Genomic DNA, 14,958 nt, shown 5'->3' with positions numbered 1-14,958 from the left:
AATCATATTTTAGTAAGTAGACACGCGTAAACAAATACAAGGGGCAGGAAAAGTAACAAAAGATAAATAAAGGATAGGAATCAGAATAAAGGTGATTCAAATTCAAGTACATACATATTATATGTCATATACTCTATTGTCCCAGTGTATCAGTTGCATCAGTTTTGTCTTGTTAATGCATATGTTTTCTCAATCACTCAAAATCATGAGAAAGAAAAAATACAATATAAATTAAGTTTACCTAATATTACTCAATAAGAAACCATTTTGTAAACTGTATGTTAACTGAATTTTATCCCAAATACCTTCAAATATAACACAAAGAGTTATTGTTAGATTCAGTACCAAAAAATAAATTTCGTTTTGATCAGTTTAACTTACTTTGACTGAAGTAATCGGATTTAGCAAATCAGCGGCTGAATTTTCGCTGTTATTGTTTTTATGAAATAAATCAAACTCTGATAACCCCCATAGCGATAAAATGCTGGAGTGGACTGCTTCTCTTAACTACTGCAGAGATCTCCTAGGGCGACCGTTACCAGGAAGTGACGTCGCGTAGTTACCAGGTACCGTGTTACTCCAGCTTTAGTCTGCTAACGCTAAGTTTGTTTTTATTGCAGGTTTGCTCTGTATTTATTCAGATTCCTGACATTCTTTCTTAAGAAGAAACTCAATTCTAACGTGAAAACGGTGTATCGTGCCTTCTTTCGTTGGGTAAGAGAACTAAGATATTCTTGGAGCTTAAGTTAGCTAAACTAAACGAATTGGATAAGTTAGCTATGTTACTATTAACGTTAGTTAACTGCCAGGCTTAACGTGTGTTGTTTATGGGTTAAAACACATGTGAAAGCATTATACCCACCACATTTTACTGCATATATTTTTATATTATTGTAGTAATAGAGATTGAAAGTGTAGGTAAACAGATAACCAATAGTGTTAGTGTTTTGGAGCTTGCTACACACTGATGGATAGATTACACAACAGTTTGCTGTTATGCCACTTTAAGCTAAATGAAACCCGGTCTTTGCACTGAAGAAAAGTGTTGAAGAGGCCACTCTAGGGGGACCAACAAGCGAAATGTGGGGCAAAGATTTTATTTATATGTGACAAAGCTTGCTAAAGCTACAAGATAGTATAAGATGTACTATCTAACCTCAACAAAAACACACACACACACACACACAAACTATGCAGATGTCTTTTATTGACTGACCGTTACTGTATCTGACACAAAGGATTACATACACATCATGGGCCTGAATATCTTGGTAATTTGGGGCTTTTAATTATTTTTTGTGTTTTTCCAGGGTAGAATGATTGTACAGCTACATCTTTAATTACTTTAGTATTGGGTCCATAAGTTTGAATTTGGATTCTCTAATCCACACATCATCAAAAGTATACATGTAGTCTCAAGTGTATACATGCACCCCCACTAATATTTGGTTAAATGTCCCTTAGCAAGTTGCGCCTGGAGCACACATCTTTGGTAGTCATCAGCAACTTTCTGGCATAATTCCGGGTGTGTATTTGACCACTCTTCTTGGCAGAGTTAGTAGAGTTCATTCAAACCGGTCGGTTTCCTTTATCAGACCACAGCTTTTAAGTAGCGTCCACAAATTTTGAATTGGAAGGCCAATAATGAAGCTTAGTGTTAGACTGCTTCATCCATTCCAAAGCCAGTGTGTGCTTATCTTGCTGGAACACCCAGTTGGTTCAAGTTTGAACCCTCTAGCTGCTGATTTGAGGTGAAGTTGAAGAATTTGGAGGTAGTCCTCTGTCTTTATTATTCCATCCACTTTGTGTAGTGTGTCATTACTACTGGCAGCACAACAGCCCCAGAGCATCATGCTAATACCACAGTACTTGACAGGTACTACAGTTTGAAAGCCTCGCCTTCATGCTACCAAACATTCCTCTTGTCATTGTAGCCAGATAGCTCAGTGTTTGTCTCGTCTGACCATAAAATTCTTCTCCAGAAGGCATTTATTTTATCCCTGTGGGCAGCTGCAAATAATAGTTGAACTTGAAGGTTTCGATGTTGTAACAGGGGCGTCTTTTTTCATTGGCGCCCTCTCAGTCGAATAGAATAGAATAGAATAATCCTTTAATTGTCCCAAAAGGGGAAATTTGGTACATGGTGATGTAAAACTCTCTTCACTGTAGACAGTGGCACCGGTGGTCGAACAGTTTCCAGTTCATGGCAGGCTCGAGCCTGATCATACAGTTGATGATCATTCAGCAGTTTCAAGTGATGATCTTCAGTTCTTTAGAAATGCATTCAAGTTCTGTAACTTGTGCATATCAACATTTCTCTATCGTGTGTTTTCACTGAGTTCACTGGACTATCCTATTGTTCTTGCTCTTGTTTTCATGGATTTATGCAGTGTTACCCATTTTATATTGCAAAAAAACTTTAAAAATGTTATTTTGTATTTCAATATGGATCCTTGTTTGCACATGTCTGTTTAAACCATGTTTCTTGTAAGGATGTTTGTAAGCTAGAACCACATAAAATGTGGAACATTGTCTCGATATGTGAGACAGTGGACAAAAGATAAAAATGCTGTGCAATCCAACATAAAGAGGGACACCTGGCCAATCATTTCAGTCTTTGAAAGCAGTCACTCTAGCAGGTTTTGCTAAGTTGTTAGCTGTTATGTTAAATAAATGGGTTAAAAAATTACTACTTAGGTATCTCACATTACATCATTACAGGTGTGCAGAGGGGAAATCGCCATGTTCAACCCCAGTGAACTGGAAGGTGAAGTGGATCACTCGTTTTTCGACAGCGATTGTGCTGAAAGCAGCACAGATGCACAACATAAGGTGGAGAAAGGTTTGAAAGCTGAGAAGAAGATCTCAAAAGCACATGATAAGTTACATGCAAAATACAGAGAGAATTATCATGGCGATCTGTCATCAAGGACTGATCAGACAAGAAAACATCTAAAGCAAGCGGAGACCTGTAATAGGAGCAGTAGAGCAGTAGTTTCCACTACATCAGATAAAGTCAGCAATGAAAGCAGTGATAGTGAAGATTGCGCCAATTTAGAACCTAAAAGGTCCAGTAGAACATTCATGGCTTTACTGGCTGAAGCCAAAGAGGTAGATAATACAGATGTTTACATTCAGAGTCCAAAAGAGACCAAAGGAGAAGCATTACCATTCAGTGCCAGCTCTAAAAGGAGAAATAAACAATCTCCTAAAAAAGTAATTAGAAATTTGCACAACCAAAGTCCTTCAGCTCCTCCAAGCAGGTCTGAGAGTCCTTCTCTTTCATCGACTGAGACCAGCACAGATGCAGACTCTGAGGGCTCCTATAGCAGTAGCAGTCACAAGAGCAGCTTAGAGTCCCCTTCCCTCCCGAAACCAAGTGCAACTTCTTCTTCATGTCCAGGAATAAGAAGGACCAGAGTAGGCTCAGCAAGGCCTCGTGATTTTCCTGTTCTCCACACGGCAGACTCAGATGATTCAGTGACAGATGTGACCCCACTCTCCTCACCTGACACCAGTCCTCTTCAGTCATTGGACTTGAATGTCACAGAGGTCGAAGAAGAAAGTCATAAAGAGGAGCAGCCGCGGGAGAGTGTGCCCTCCAGTGGTCTTAGAAACATACAAGATGACGACTCAGATCAGGATGTGGATGAGTGTGAGTATGGTTGAGCTTTAAGTTATAATAGTTGTATTTCTAAGCCCACATGGAGTTATGCCCTAGGCCTCTTTTCACAGTAGTCATTTTGACATGTCGTAGAAGCGTAAATAGATGTTTAATTGGTTAAAGGTATTATGGGAACATTTCCTTTATTACGCCACACTCATTCCAGTGAGACAGCATGCATTACTATGGACAAGGCCATAATTAACCTACAAACACATTTCAGAATAGCAGCTATGAAAAAGGTCCATTGATGTGGTGAAAATGACATGAAAATTTGTTACACTTAAAATTGCAGTCTAACTATAAAAAACACTTTAGCCCCAAACCTGACAAATAGGAATTGTTGCATAAACATGCATTTCATTAAAGATTTTAGCTGGTAAGTGTAGTGTAAGCTTTATATGAGCTTCTCTCTCTCTCTAAAACAGAAGAATTTCTCCTCCGTGAGTTCAGTAAATCAGCTTTTTTCCCCAAAGTAATTGTAACGTGTATGAAAACAGTTGTCCACACAAAGATTTGTGAGTTTTAGTTGAATTCTGCTTCACATAAAAATCTTTCTCCAGGTTTTCTCTTTTAGTTTCAACATACTGCTGTTTTTCAAAATGTAGCTCAGAAGGCGTTTGCACAGAGTGTGCTTAATATTATAGAGCAAGCTCTTTTGAACACTGATGAAGAAATAAAGTGCACAAAAAGATTCCACTTCACTTATTTGTGACTTTTCAAAATGTACATGATGGAGGTTGCAGAAATGTAGCTCAAGAATATGGCTCTTCAAAAATTCAGTTTTTCATATCAAAGAACCCAAACTTATATAAGCAGCAGAAGTAAGTACAATTTTATTTATATAGAGAAATTCACAACAAAAATACTAAAACCTAAAAAACAAAGACTCAAAAACAAGTTGGAAAAAGATGCGTTTTTAGCTGTTTGCAGAGGATATTCTGTTGTACTGATGTTTGACCTGAGCATCAGTACAACAGAACATTTTCCACCACTAGCACAAAATGTGAAGCTCAAATGATGATACAACTGTTTGTTTTTCCTTTCAGGCTCTCTCAATTTAGAAAGTCAGCTTGGAAGAAAACTGGTCTTCCACTATCCTGGAGGGAGAAACAGGAAAAACTACTCCTTCAGCAATGACGAGGTTCGGCGCATTGATTTAGAGAATCAGCGACTACTTCGCGAGCTGTCTCGCCTCTCTCCGGGTCCCAGATCGGGAAGCGCACCAGTGAAGAAAAGCCATGGGGCAAGTAACTCTCCTCGAATTCGCCTCACTCACAGTGCAGTGAACAGGCAACGAGAACAGCAACGGATTGAGCGGGAGAACCTGGTAAGTTTCACTCCTTGGGTCAAAACTCAATCCTTGATTTGCTTAATTGTTTTGATAATAGGCGGTCTTAATAGCAAGAGAAACATTTGTGATAAACTGGGTAAGACATTAATTTGCTTATGTGTCTTTGTCTTTTGCAAACAACAGAAGAGTTTCACCAGGCGTACACCTCTTCACCTACTAATGTATTGAATTGGATGATTCCCCCCCCCCCAACTAATTCTAGTATGTAATGTTGGGGAAAAAATTACTCCTGTGTCCTTGCAGTATACATATAATCTGTAGAAAGAAATTTCATGGTTTTTTTTCTTCAACAAATTTTTAGAAAGGATAAGAAAATGTATTTTCTTTTGTTATTTTACTATTTATTCAGCATTTGTATTAGCCCGTTTTTCAAATATCTCAAAATGCTTATGGTTGAAAGCAACTTTCTTCAATATGGTTTTGAGGAGAAAGACTGTAAAGAACAACACCCCTAATAGAAGTTCTCAAAACTAAGAAAGATAATTATTAACATGAGTGGATATCAAAAAGAGCAGAGAGATTTAATGTTGCTGTGAACAGGCTTGTCACTCTGTGAGAGATCGTGTAGGTTAATAATATGTAAATCACCCAAAAGTTAAGATGCAAGTCAGAAAAGTCCCAAACAGAAACCTTAGGACTGGTTTTGAGGTTTCATAATTCAAATGTAATTATATTTCTTTTCTTGTTGAATCTAAATGTCTATAGGTGTGAAATTAATAGAATAAAAATGACTTTCAGTTTGCTAGATAGAGTCAGAGGCATTATTTTTTGTTAGGGGACGTCTAAATAAATCTTTTTGGGTTTCTACTCTAAAACCAATCTTTTCTTACTGTATTTTAAATTCTTAAAGAGACTGTAAATACAACATGTAACTATAGAAGTTGACTTTTTCCACTAGACTTGTTACTCAAGTTGGTAACTTCCTTGAAAACCAGCCTACATGTTACTGTATTACATCCTAGTTTTTAATTATTTACTCTTTTTTTTTCAAATGTTTTTTACGTTGCCTTTAGTAAACTATTGAAGAAACATAAAGAAAACATTTTATGAAAAAAATGAAGTTTCCTCATAAATACTTCAAGTAGAAAACAGAATAGAGAGAATAAAGAATGGAGATGTTTTGATTTGAGTTTAGCGTCAGTCCAAGAGTGCCACCTCTGCAAACGTACATGGAAACACTTGGACAGATGGCAGCAGGTGGCAGCCAGCAGCAGTGCCGCAGACTGACATTTGACAGAGTTCAGTCTCTGCAGCTTTAGTCTCTCATCCCATATACTGACTTATCTTGGCAACATTTTTTATGTCTACATGCAGCACAGGTTCAAAAGAGGAGATGGGGAAGTAAAGACATATTCATTATTGGTAGCCAGCCAAGGCACTGGTGTTACTAAGTGAAAACCTGACTTCTTTTTTACTCATGTGTTCCTGTAATAATGATTAGATATTTTAAATTGATCCCTACTGTTGCTGCTATGAGCCAGAATGTTTCTATGGTTTTAAGGACAGACTGTCCTCTCTCTTGAGCCCATCTCTCTGCGTCAGGAGTGCTTTTCGCCTTCTCTATTCTTAGAGATTAGTAATTGAATCTGCCCGTGTGATCAGTGTATACACCCCACACATCACACATGTAAGACACCTCTGGCAATCACAAGTAGTACCACTTCTGTGTATTTCAAGTGCTCATTTACCCTCTACAGTTAGTATTCTTTCAAATAAATTATATACAATAATAATAATAGTACAATGGGTACATTTTCATTGAAGATGTCTCCTGTAATGCAAACATTAAAAATATAGTAGGTGGTAATTCTGGCTGTATTTAGAAGCCTGCAGTGCCTTTTCATGCCCTCTGGAAGACTTTTGATCTTCAGCACGAAGGTCTGGTGATGCTTGAGCTTTTTCCTCATCACACTGCTTCATATGGAGCTTTTGTTCACTGAGAGATTACAGCAGACCCTGCGTGTGGGAGTGCATGCGTGACATTTAGCCACTTGTCTACACTGATTTGCCTCATGCTGTTTTGTTGGGGTTGCTGTGTACCTTTTGCAAAGTCCTGGTGCACAGCAGTTGGTAAATTGTTGACTGGTAATTTTGACTTATTTAATAAAATAGTGACTTATTCTTAAGAGGTAGATTGTTTTAAAATACAGTTTAGTGTATGTGCTGTTTTTTATGTATTCATTCTAGCCAAGAGCAAGAATGAATATAATCAAACCAGTCAAATCAAATAATAAAAAAGTAATATTAAAAAAATTATTTAAAAAAATAAAATTAACTCTTACCATATATTTCTTTTGCACGGTGTTCATTTCAGGTTGTTTTATCTATATTTACTGTAACTGTGCTGCGTAGTTTAGCTTAAGAGTGTCACCCCGGTTTCATCTAAAGTGGACATACAGCACTTAAACTGTTTGACCACCTAAAAACAAAGAACACAAATATTTTAGAAATCTGTCGAAAACCTGTTTAAAACTTAAAATTGTTGAATTCACTGAATTAATGTTTAATACGGAAATTTGAAACAGCAGACTAGACTTCTCAAAGAAGTCTGAAATGAATCAAGCCTAATATTCAACTTTTTCTGCTGAGTGTTGCAAAAAAACCCAAACAAACGGTAATTTAGCTTGTTAATCAAAAAATAATCATGTACTCATGTACTGTTGTTTCAGCTTTTTTGTAAAATGGTAAATTTAAAAGTTCATGAAAAATAATTATTATATTTTAGACTTATGTTATTTTAATTAAAGAGCTTGCACACCAGCTTGATGTTGATTTAACCATTACCTAAACATAAAAAAAGTATTTTTGCCAATACAGTAGTTAATTTCAGGCAGCTTTGGCATAACCCTAACATTGGGTGGTGGTCTAATACTTTTGTTAAGCACTTCAAAGAAACAATCTCACTGACTTAATGTTTTTTTTAAAAAAAAACAAAAACAAAAACCTTCACAAGCTGATTACACTAAACATTAGTGGGCCTGATGGGACGTATATTTGGCATCATTGGTCTATATCACATACAATATTACAAACTGTGTGTATTTTTTTCTGTCAGTACCTTAGGTCCAGTACCTAATTAAATGTAGTTACCTCCCGCAGTGGTAGGGGAACAGTTTACTTTTACAGTATTTTTGGAGTATTAATGAGGTAAGAATCTTTCTATTCCTCTCAGGCTTTCCTGAAGAGGCTGGAGTCTGTGAAGCCCACACCTGGCCTGAGGCGCTCAGAGCAACTGGCAGACTATCAGCGCCAAGCCGGATACTTGGGAGGTTCTTCATTTCCCATCTGCAGGTCCACCACAAAGAAAGATCGATCTAGCAGCAGGACTACCTCCGGTTGGTGTCTTACATCTTTGGCTGTTTTCCAACAATTTTAATTTTAAGTACTTTGGTTTAGATAACAGATATGTACCTTCTAGTACATGCTATATCCTCCTCCAGTTACAGTTTATCATACTGCAATTAAAGCACAGCTACAGAATATTAATAATAAATAATAAATTTGCATGCAGACTTCAGTGTTTTTGTTCAACAAGCACACCACCTGCAGGAGTGTGTGTGGGGAGACATTTTGGAGAAGCCTGCTGTTATTTGCTTGTGTTGCATTAATTAAGGTAGAAAAAGGCATTAGCATGTGGTACGCACTCTTGTCAAACTGACGGCTGCAAATTTATCTCCAGATGGTTGCAAAGACTGGATTAAAGAGAACGAGAAGACTGTAAGAAGCAGCTCTTAACACTGCTATGAAATGAATTTCATGGCTCAGTAACTGACAAACTGTTTCTCCTCTTAACACCTTTTTGTCTTTTTAATGTTTGTGTTTCATTGTTGCTTCCTGGTGTTAAAATAACATTTGAAATAATTAACCAATAACAGATTCCAACTGTCATAAAACACATGTGTGTATGTGTTTGCCTGATTGTTTTTAATAACAATTTCAAATATGTACATATTTTCTTAGCAGTGTATTAATGATTTTTAAAGTTGTGTTATTTTCTGATTAAACTGTAATGATAAGCCTGTAATCAGAGAGCATGTTTCTGTTATCCAGCAGGTCCCAGGTCAGTCAACTCCAGGGCATCACTCACCTCCACTGACTCCAGCAGCAGACCTTCACCCAGATCAAAAAAAACAGGTGCAGCCCGGGCAGCATGGTGCTGAGAGCGCTGCTTAACATTTAATCTGCTAAAATCTGGTTTCTGTTATCCATATTCAGTTGATATCTTTGCATCGCAAAATATTAAAAAAGGAACAAAGTTCAAAGGTTCTTGTCACGTAAATGTGTTCAGCATACTTTCATCTGGCTTAATCAACTCTTCAGTGATTTTCGTGTAACCATGCTTAGAAAATAAACATTTTCTTTGAATCTGAAATATGGTATGTGTGGCTTCCACAGCAGTGTCGCAGTACCGAAGTTAGCTGCACAAGCAGAAGATATTGTTTTGTTGAAGGTATAAATGTACAAATTATTGTTTATTATGACTGAATTTCAGTTCCTATAAATGTAACCTTTTTTTTTACATTGCTTGATTAAATAGGATACACAAAAAATTGTGTTTTTAAGTTATTTAAAGGTTTACTTGTTTATATTTATTCTGTTTCCTGTTAACTAAAGCTGTTAGTATGCTGTTTTGCATCTTTAAAGATGCAAGTTTTGTTCAAAACATTCTTGCTGGAAGATGCATTTATTAGCTTTTATCATGGAAGAGAATTGATGGGACAGCAGAAAAAAAATGGGTGTAAATAATAAATCGAAAAGTCGCACTTTGCTGCTTCACTTCTGAAGCATTGTGTATGTTGGCTTGGTGTCCGTGTGGAGAGTTAAACAGAAAATCTAATTTGAAAACCAACAAGACTGTGACAACAGTGCATTCATCAAAAAGACTGGACTGTTAGAATAATACGTTTTTATTCTTAATAAAATAATTTATGAGGATCAGAGTGGTCACAGCATAACACATGGGTCTCCTCAACTTACTTCACAAACTTACTAACATGGGAAGCATGACCTGAAGTGACATCATCATGTGCGTCATCACAAAATCTCCACCTGCTTGACTTTTACTGAACGACTGCCTGTTGGCATGTCCTAGATGGGATATATACACTTTTGGTTCACCCACCCTCCTTACCTGGGCTGTCATACTGTAGACGCCCACACTGTAAATTCACCAAGCTGTTATCACTGTATCACCAGAAATAAGACTTAAACAAAGTAAAGGGTTTCCTTGGGGATTGGTTGAAAGTTTAGTATGCCAACTTCTTGAACTCATCGTAAAGCACCAGCACAAAGGCACCACCCATGCCTCTGATCACATTAGACCAGGCACCTTTGAAGAAGGCTTTTGGTCCCTCGTCCTTGATGATCTTCTTCCAGCAGTCGATTGTGCCCTTGTACATGATGTCAGCTTTGGAAATATAAAGATAAGAAGAAGAAAACTGACATAAATAATGTTGCATAATGCCCTCACATGAATGCTTAATAACTGTGCAATAACTGGGCCAAACGAATCGAACATGGTTTCACCTCCTTTGCGTCCAGACTGCATCATCATACGACGTCTGACTGTATCGAAGGGGTATGAGATGAGACCAGCTACAGCAGTGACGGTTTGGGCGATCATCCAGCTGACGATGATGTGCGTGTTCTTGGGATCTGGCAGCATACCTATAAGAAGCACAAGTTAAGTCACCCACGTGTAAAATGCACATGTACACTGTTAATACATTCTAGTGTCACAGCTGTGCGCACCTTTAGCCGTGTCGAAGCATCCAAAGTAGGCCGCTCTGTAGATAATAATACCCTGCACTGACACGTTGAATCCGAGGTAAAGACCCTTGAGCCCATCGGTTTTGAAGATCTTGGCAATACAGTTTCCAAGACCAGTGAACTCTCTCTCTGCTGTGCCCTTGCCGATGTCTGCAGCCAGCCTCGTTCTGGCGAAGTCGAGAGGATACACGAAACAGAGCGAAGTCGCACCAGCGGCACCACCAGATGCCAGGTTGCCAGCGAAGTAACGCCAGAATTGTTTTTTTTGATCCACGCCACCGAGGAAGATCTTCTTGTACTTGTCTTTGAAGGCGAAGTTGAGGGCTTGGGTTGGGAAGTAACGGATGACATTGGCCAGGTTGCCTCTCCAGAAAGAAATGAAGCCCTGTTCCTTGGGGATTCTAACCACACAGTCAATGATTCCCTTGTACTGTGTTTCTGCTGTGATCTGCTTGCTGGCATGCTGGACCTGCAAACAAAGCATAAAAGTTCTGTATTGGACACACGTGTGCCATAGTTCCATGTAAATGTAAACCTTGACACGACAGGGACCATTTTTTCTAAATAGTATGCAATATCTGAGCAAAATTTTAATTTTAAATACATCCTTTTGGTATTTACATAATCTTAGACTACTATGTTTAATATTCTCGGGACAGACATCATGTAGTTGTAGGCCCAGCAGAGGCACACTCCTGTCACTTGAGACCTCACTGTGTATTAGATTACACACTTCAAGTTAAATTTAGCAGTCCACTTTCACTGACTATTGCAGCGGTCATCTGTAATAATAAAGGATTAATTAACTTAATAAAAGCACAAACACCATGATGAACTAGCTACTTATGGTCGTTTTACTGCAACGCTTATTAGGAGGGCTTGCCACCCTTACTGTCACCAGAAGAATTCTGCGTAATTCGGCGCGTAAAATTATTTCCACATCAATCCATGACCTCTCACGTGCCCACTGGCATTACGCACGAGACCAAATGAGTCCAAAGGGCCATTTCTTTCTTGAAAAACAATTCTTGTGTTGCAGTTTGTGTTTGAGTTATCGCAGAAGCCCCACAATTACGCACGCTTTACGCAGACATGCGACCGTGCCAGAGGCAGCAGTTGGTTCAGTCATTTTACCTGCAGCAACAGCTTGACTCTCTCAATGGGAGCGACAGCTGTTTTGGAGATGGCAGCGGCGATGCCACCGGCCAAAAAGTCTTTCATAAAACTAGTCACCGCGTCCGACATGATTGGTTGTTTCTTGTGGAGATCCGAGACTTCTGACTTTTCCAAAGGTGGCCAAGATCCTCAAGGAAACCCTACGCTTCTCCAAGTGGACGACGCACCCCCATGTGTCTTAATATATGCGGGGCAATTATCGCGAGAATCTTGAGTGATGGATTTGCAGTTTGTCGAACAGATAAACGAGGCCGAATAAATTTCCGAGGTTAAAGTTCAACTCGTGCGCCATGTTTCTGAAGTCAAGAGTCGGCCTACCCGGGGACGTTTAAAGGACACAATGTGTGTAATTTGATAATTATTAAAAGTCAGGTGTCACTAATCCTTATGATGGAGAAGTCCTTTATCTAAAGTCCGACTGGAGAACAGCTTTTGCATTCTGTCTACACACACTTGTGGGGTTTATTGAGTTTCGAGAAAACTGAAAAAAATCTGTCTTTATTAGAATAATATTAAGATAACATTTAAATTTCATAGCGTATTAAATGTGTATCATGACTTCAACCCAAGTATGACATTTACAGAGAGCTGTGTACTCTGTAAATCTGTAAATCTCATGGTGTAATTTTTATCCAAAAATGACTCCAGTTGCTAGGGCCTTGGGAAACCTAAAAGAACATAAAAATAGATTTCTATCTATCTATCTATCTATCTATCTATCTATCTATCTATCTATCTATCTATCTATCTAAATACAATCTGTTCTAAGACAGGGCAAGTGGATGAAACACATATTTTCTGAAAAAAGAAGAAGATTAAACTAAGGCCTTCCCTTGAATAACAGATACTTCTTAGAGATTTTTGTATCATCACACTGGCAGTTTTGTCGCATATTCATTTGTGATAAATAGTCATTTCAAACATGTCACTTGTCCAGCTTTGTTAGTAGGGAGGAGAAGTTATTTGCACTGATGTAGTCTTGCTCCACCTCTATGGCTCCACCTCTATGGCCCCACCTAACCCTAACTCCTTGTGCTTAGGGTAACTCTCTAAGTAATGCGTACCACTTGTCAAAAAGCAAAAATATAGTTTTAGGTCATTTTTTCTTGTTGCATAAGAGATGATATGAACTTACCTGAAACAGGTAAACTGGCCAACCTGGATTTGTTGCACTGAGGGGTTGCTGAGCAAATGTTAACCAACCAGAGTATCATGTTCTCTATAGTGTTCCAAAATTACCCCATTCACATATTTCCCCCAAAGACTTATTTTCTGTTCAATAAGCCAGGGCAGTACCAGATTCACTGCACAGAAGTTCAATAACATTAATTTAAACAATTTACGCTAGGCCTTTATGACAAGTTCAAGCAAGAAGGACATACAAATTCCGCACAGTGTTCAAACCCAGGACCTTCTTGTTGCGAGGTAACAGTCCTAAACCACTGCACCGACATATATACACCATTGATTGATGAAGCAATTTGTGCACTATTATAATACTTCAGTAGGTTTGTAACTTTTACTGAAGTTAAAAGCATAAATAAGGTTTTTTTCCCACTTTGCAAAGCAACTATCTAACACAAAATTATATTTAAAGTCTTATGCAGCTCCACTTTTCACATAATAAATTTGGAATAGGATTCTGAAAATTGTGCCCAATGTTAGCGTTTCTGCACAGATTTTATTTCTGATAAATGTTTGATTTGCCGTCCCCCAAGCCCTGAAATGCTTTGTTCTTGTTTACACTCTAAGAATATGTCTATAACTAACTACCACCTTGTGGCCACTTGGTGGCGCTTATTGACTGTTTAGATTGACAGTCAACTTGACGCTTCAAGGCGTCTCCTGTCAGGATAACATCAGTAACCCCGTTGTAAGACTACAAAACTCATTATTCCTACATTAACACTCAGACTGTATGTATATGAGTGTATGTTAGACGTAGAAACAGATTCTTCATGGTAGTATATCTAACAGACAATATTATTATTATTTATCTATTTATTTATTTAGTTCATTATCAAAAACCATATTTGCTGATGCTCTTATTTATAGAATGGGGGAAACAATGTTTTTCATCTTTAACTTTTTAACTGTGTTAAATGTTTATCTGGAGGGTCCCCTGGTTGTGGTCCTTCCCCATTTCCCTGCTGCTGACTTTTGAATTAAAAGAAGTCACTGGGTGGCACCAGAGAGCTGAATTACACACCAGAGCATCACTAACGCCTCCAGAGTGCAACTTGTGCACTCAGTAAAACAGGTGCTTTTCCTTATTTACTTACCACACAACAATGAAAATAATGCACCACTTTATTTGTCCCCCTCCCACCACCCAGGTCAGAGGTCAGGCTCAGCTGCAGGCCTGTGACCTTATTTCTAGTTAGGGATTCAGCATCTTGTTCACTTGAGCACTTCGGTAAGGCAGATGCTGGCTGGCACCGGGACTTGCACCTGCTTTTGAGTGAGCAAATGTTGGAGTTTTTGCAGTTACAAGCGCACAGACTCAAACCTGGCTTTTCTAGTTTACATCATTGTCTTCTAAGGCATCTTTATCCTGAGTTACAGCAGACAGCCTCATTTAATGGGATTATTAAAGGCTACTTTTGGAAAGTATTCTTGAAATGAAACTATATCTTGATCCACTGCATCAGTCATCTTCTGTTAATTGAAGATGATGTGCACTGAGGGAGTTTTGGATGACCTAATATTCAAAGAGAGATTTTTTGTTTCTAAAAATGTTCTTATGACTCGTCATCTTCAAGGATTTTCAAAGTCTACAGGTCTACATATGAGCTGTGAATATTATCTGAAGTGATCTGATATCTCATTATAATTCTAGAGAAGCAGTTTAACGTTGCCTTTACTGCTGTCAAACCTCTTTTTGTGCTATTATTTAAATCTAATCTAGGTTTGCAAAAGTCGTTGCTCAGTAACCTTGGATTTTAGATTGAGGGAGGGGTCACCCGGGGTGGGGGTTGAGTTTGGATTTGCATTT

The 14,958-nt window shown here is 38.2% G+C and overlaps 2 protein-coding genes across 4 annotated transcripts; one reads left to right on the top strand and one right to left on the bottom strand.

Annotated features, from left to right (window-relative positions):
• Positions 1–547: 547 nt before the first annotated feature.
• Positions 548–9,280, top strand: cfap97 (cilia and flagella associated protein 97). 3 transcript variants are annotated; one of them, XM_006787139.2, is made up of 5 exons: positions 548–714; positions 2,722–3,655; positions 4,714–4,994; positions 8,191–8,353; positions 9,072–9,280. In XM_006787139.2, the coding sequence occupies exons 2-5, from the start codon at positions 2,743–2,745 to the stop codon at positions 9,176–9,178; spliced, it is 1,464 nt and encodes a 487-aa protein (XP_006787202.2). In that variant the 5' UTR covers positions 548–714; positions 2,722–2,742; the 3' UTR covers positions 9,179–9,280. The 3 variants fall into 3 exon arrangements, with proteins under 3 accessions (XP_006787202.2, XP_006787201.2, XP_006787203.2); XM_006787138.2 differs by having other exon boundaries at positions 9,069–9,280; XM_006787140.3 differs by lacking the exons at positions 8,191–8,353; positions 9,072–9,280 and adding an exon at positions 5,142–5,709.
• Positions 9,281–9,909: 629 nt separating this feature from the next.
• slc25a4 (solute carrier family 25 member 4) lies at positions 9,910–12,143 on the bottom strand. The gene is made up of 4 exons (XM_006787137.3): positions 11,922–12,143; positions 10,770–11,256; positions 10,545–10,685; positions 9,910–10,425 (listed from the first exon to the last, which is right to left on the bottom strand). Exons 1-4 carry the CDS (start codon positions 12,030–12,032, stop codon positions 10,265–10,267), a joined length of 900 nt encoding a protein of 299 aa, XP_006787200.1. The 5' UTR covers positions 12,033–12,143; the 3' UTR covers positions 9,910–10,264.
• Between the last annotated feature and the right edge of the window lie 2,815 nt (positions 12,144–14,958).

Source organism: Neolamprologus brichardi, chromosome 6 (genome assembly GCF_056152115.1).
Source record: "Neolamprologus brichardi isolate AB-2024 chromosome 6, ASM5615211v1, whole genome shotgun sequence".
Classification (NCBI taxonomy): domain Eukaryota; kingdom Metazoa; phylum Chordata; class Actinopteri; order Cichliformes; family Cichlidae; genus Neolamprologus; species Neolamprologus brichardi.
Note: the sequence above shows the minus strand (reverse complement) of the source record. Positions and strands in the feature narration are given on the sequence as shown.

Coding starts and splice junctions, on each gene's coding strand:
- cfap97 (XM_006787138.2), top strand. CDS start 2,743: ATGTTCAACCCCAGTGAACTGGAAGGTGAAGTGGATCACTCGTTTTTC. Junction 3,656..4,713: donor AGATCAGGATGTGGATGAGT/GTGAGTATGGTT, acceptor TTTTCCTTTCAG/GCTCTCTCAATTTAGAAAGT. Junction 4,995..8,190: donor GGATTGAGCGGGAGAACCTG/GTAAGTTTCACT, acceptor TATTCCTCTCAG/GCTTTCCTGAAGAGGCTGGA.
- slc25a4 (XM_006787137.3), bottom strand. CDS start 12,032: ATGTCGGACGCGGTGACTAGTTTTATGAAAGACTTTTTGGCCGGTGGC. Junction 11,257..11,921: donor GAGTCAAGCTGTTGCTGCAG/GTAAAATGACTG, acceptor CTTTGTTTGCAG/GTCCAGCATGCCAGCAAGCA. Junction 10,426..10,544: donor GCAGTCTGGACGCAAAGGAG/GTGAAACCATGT, acceptor ATATTTCCAAAG/CTGACATCATGTACAAGGGC.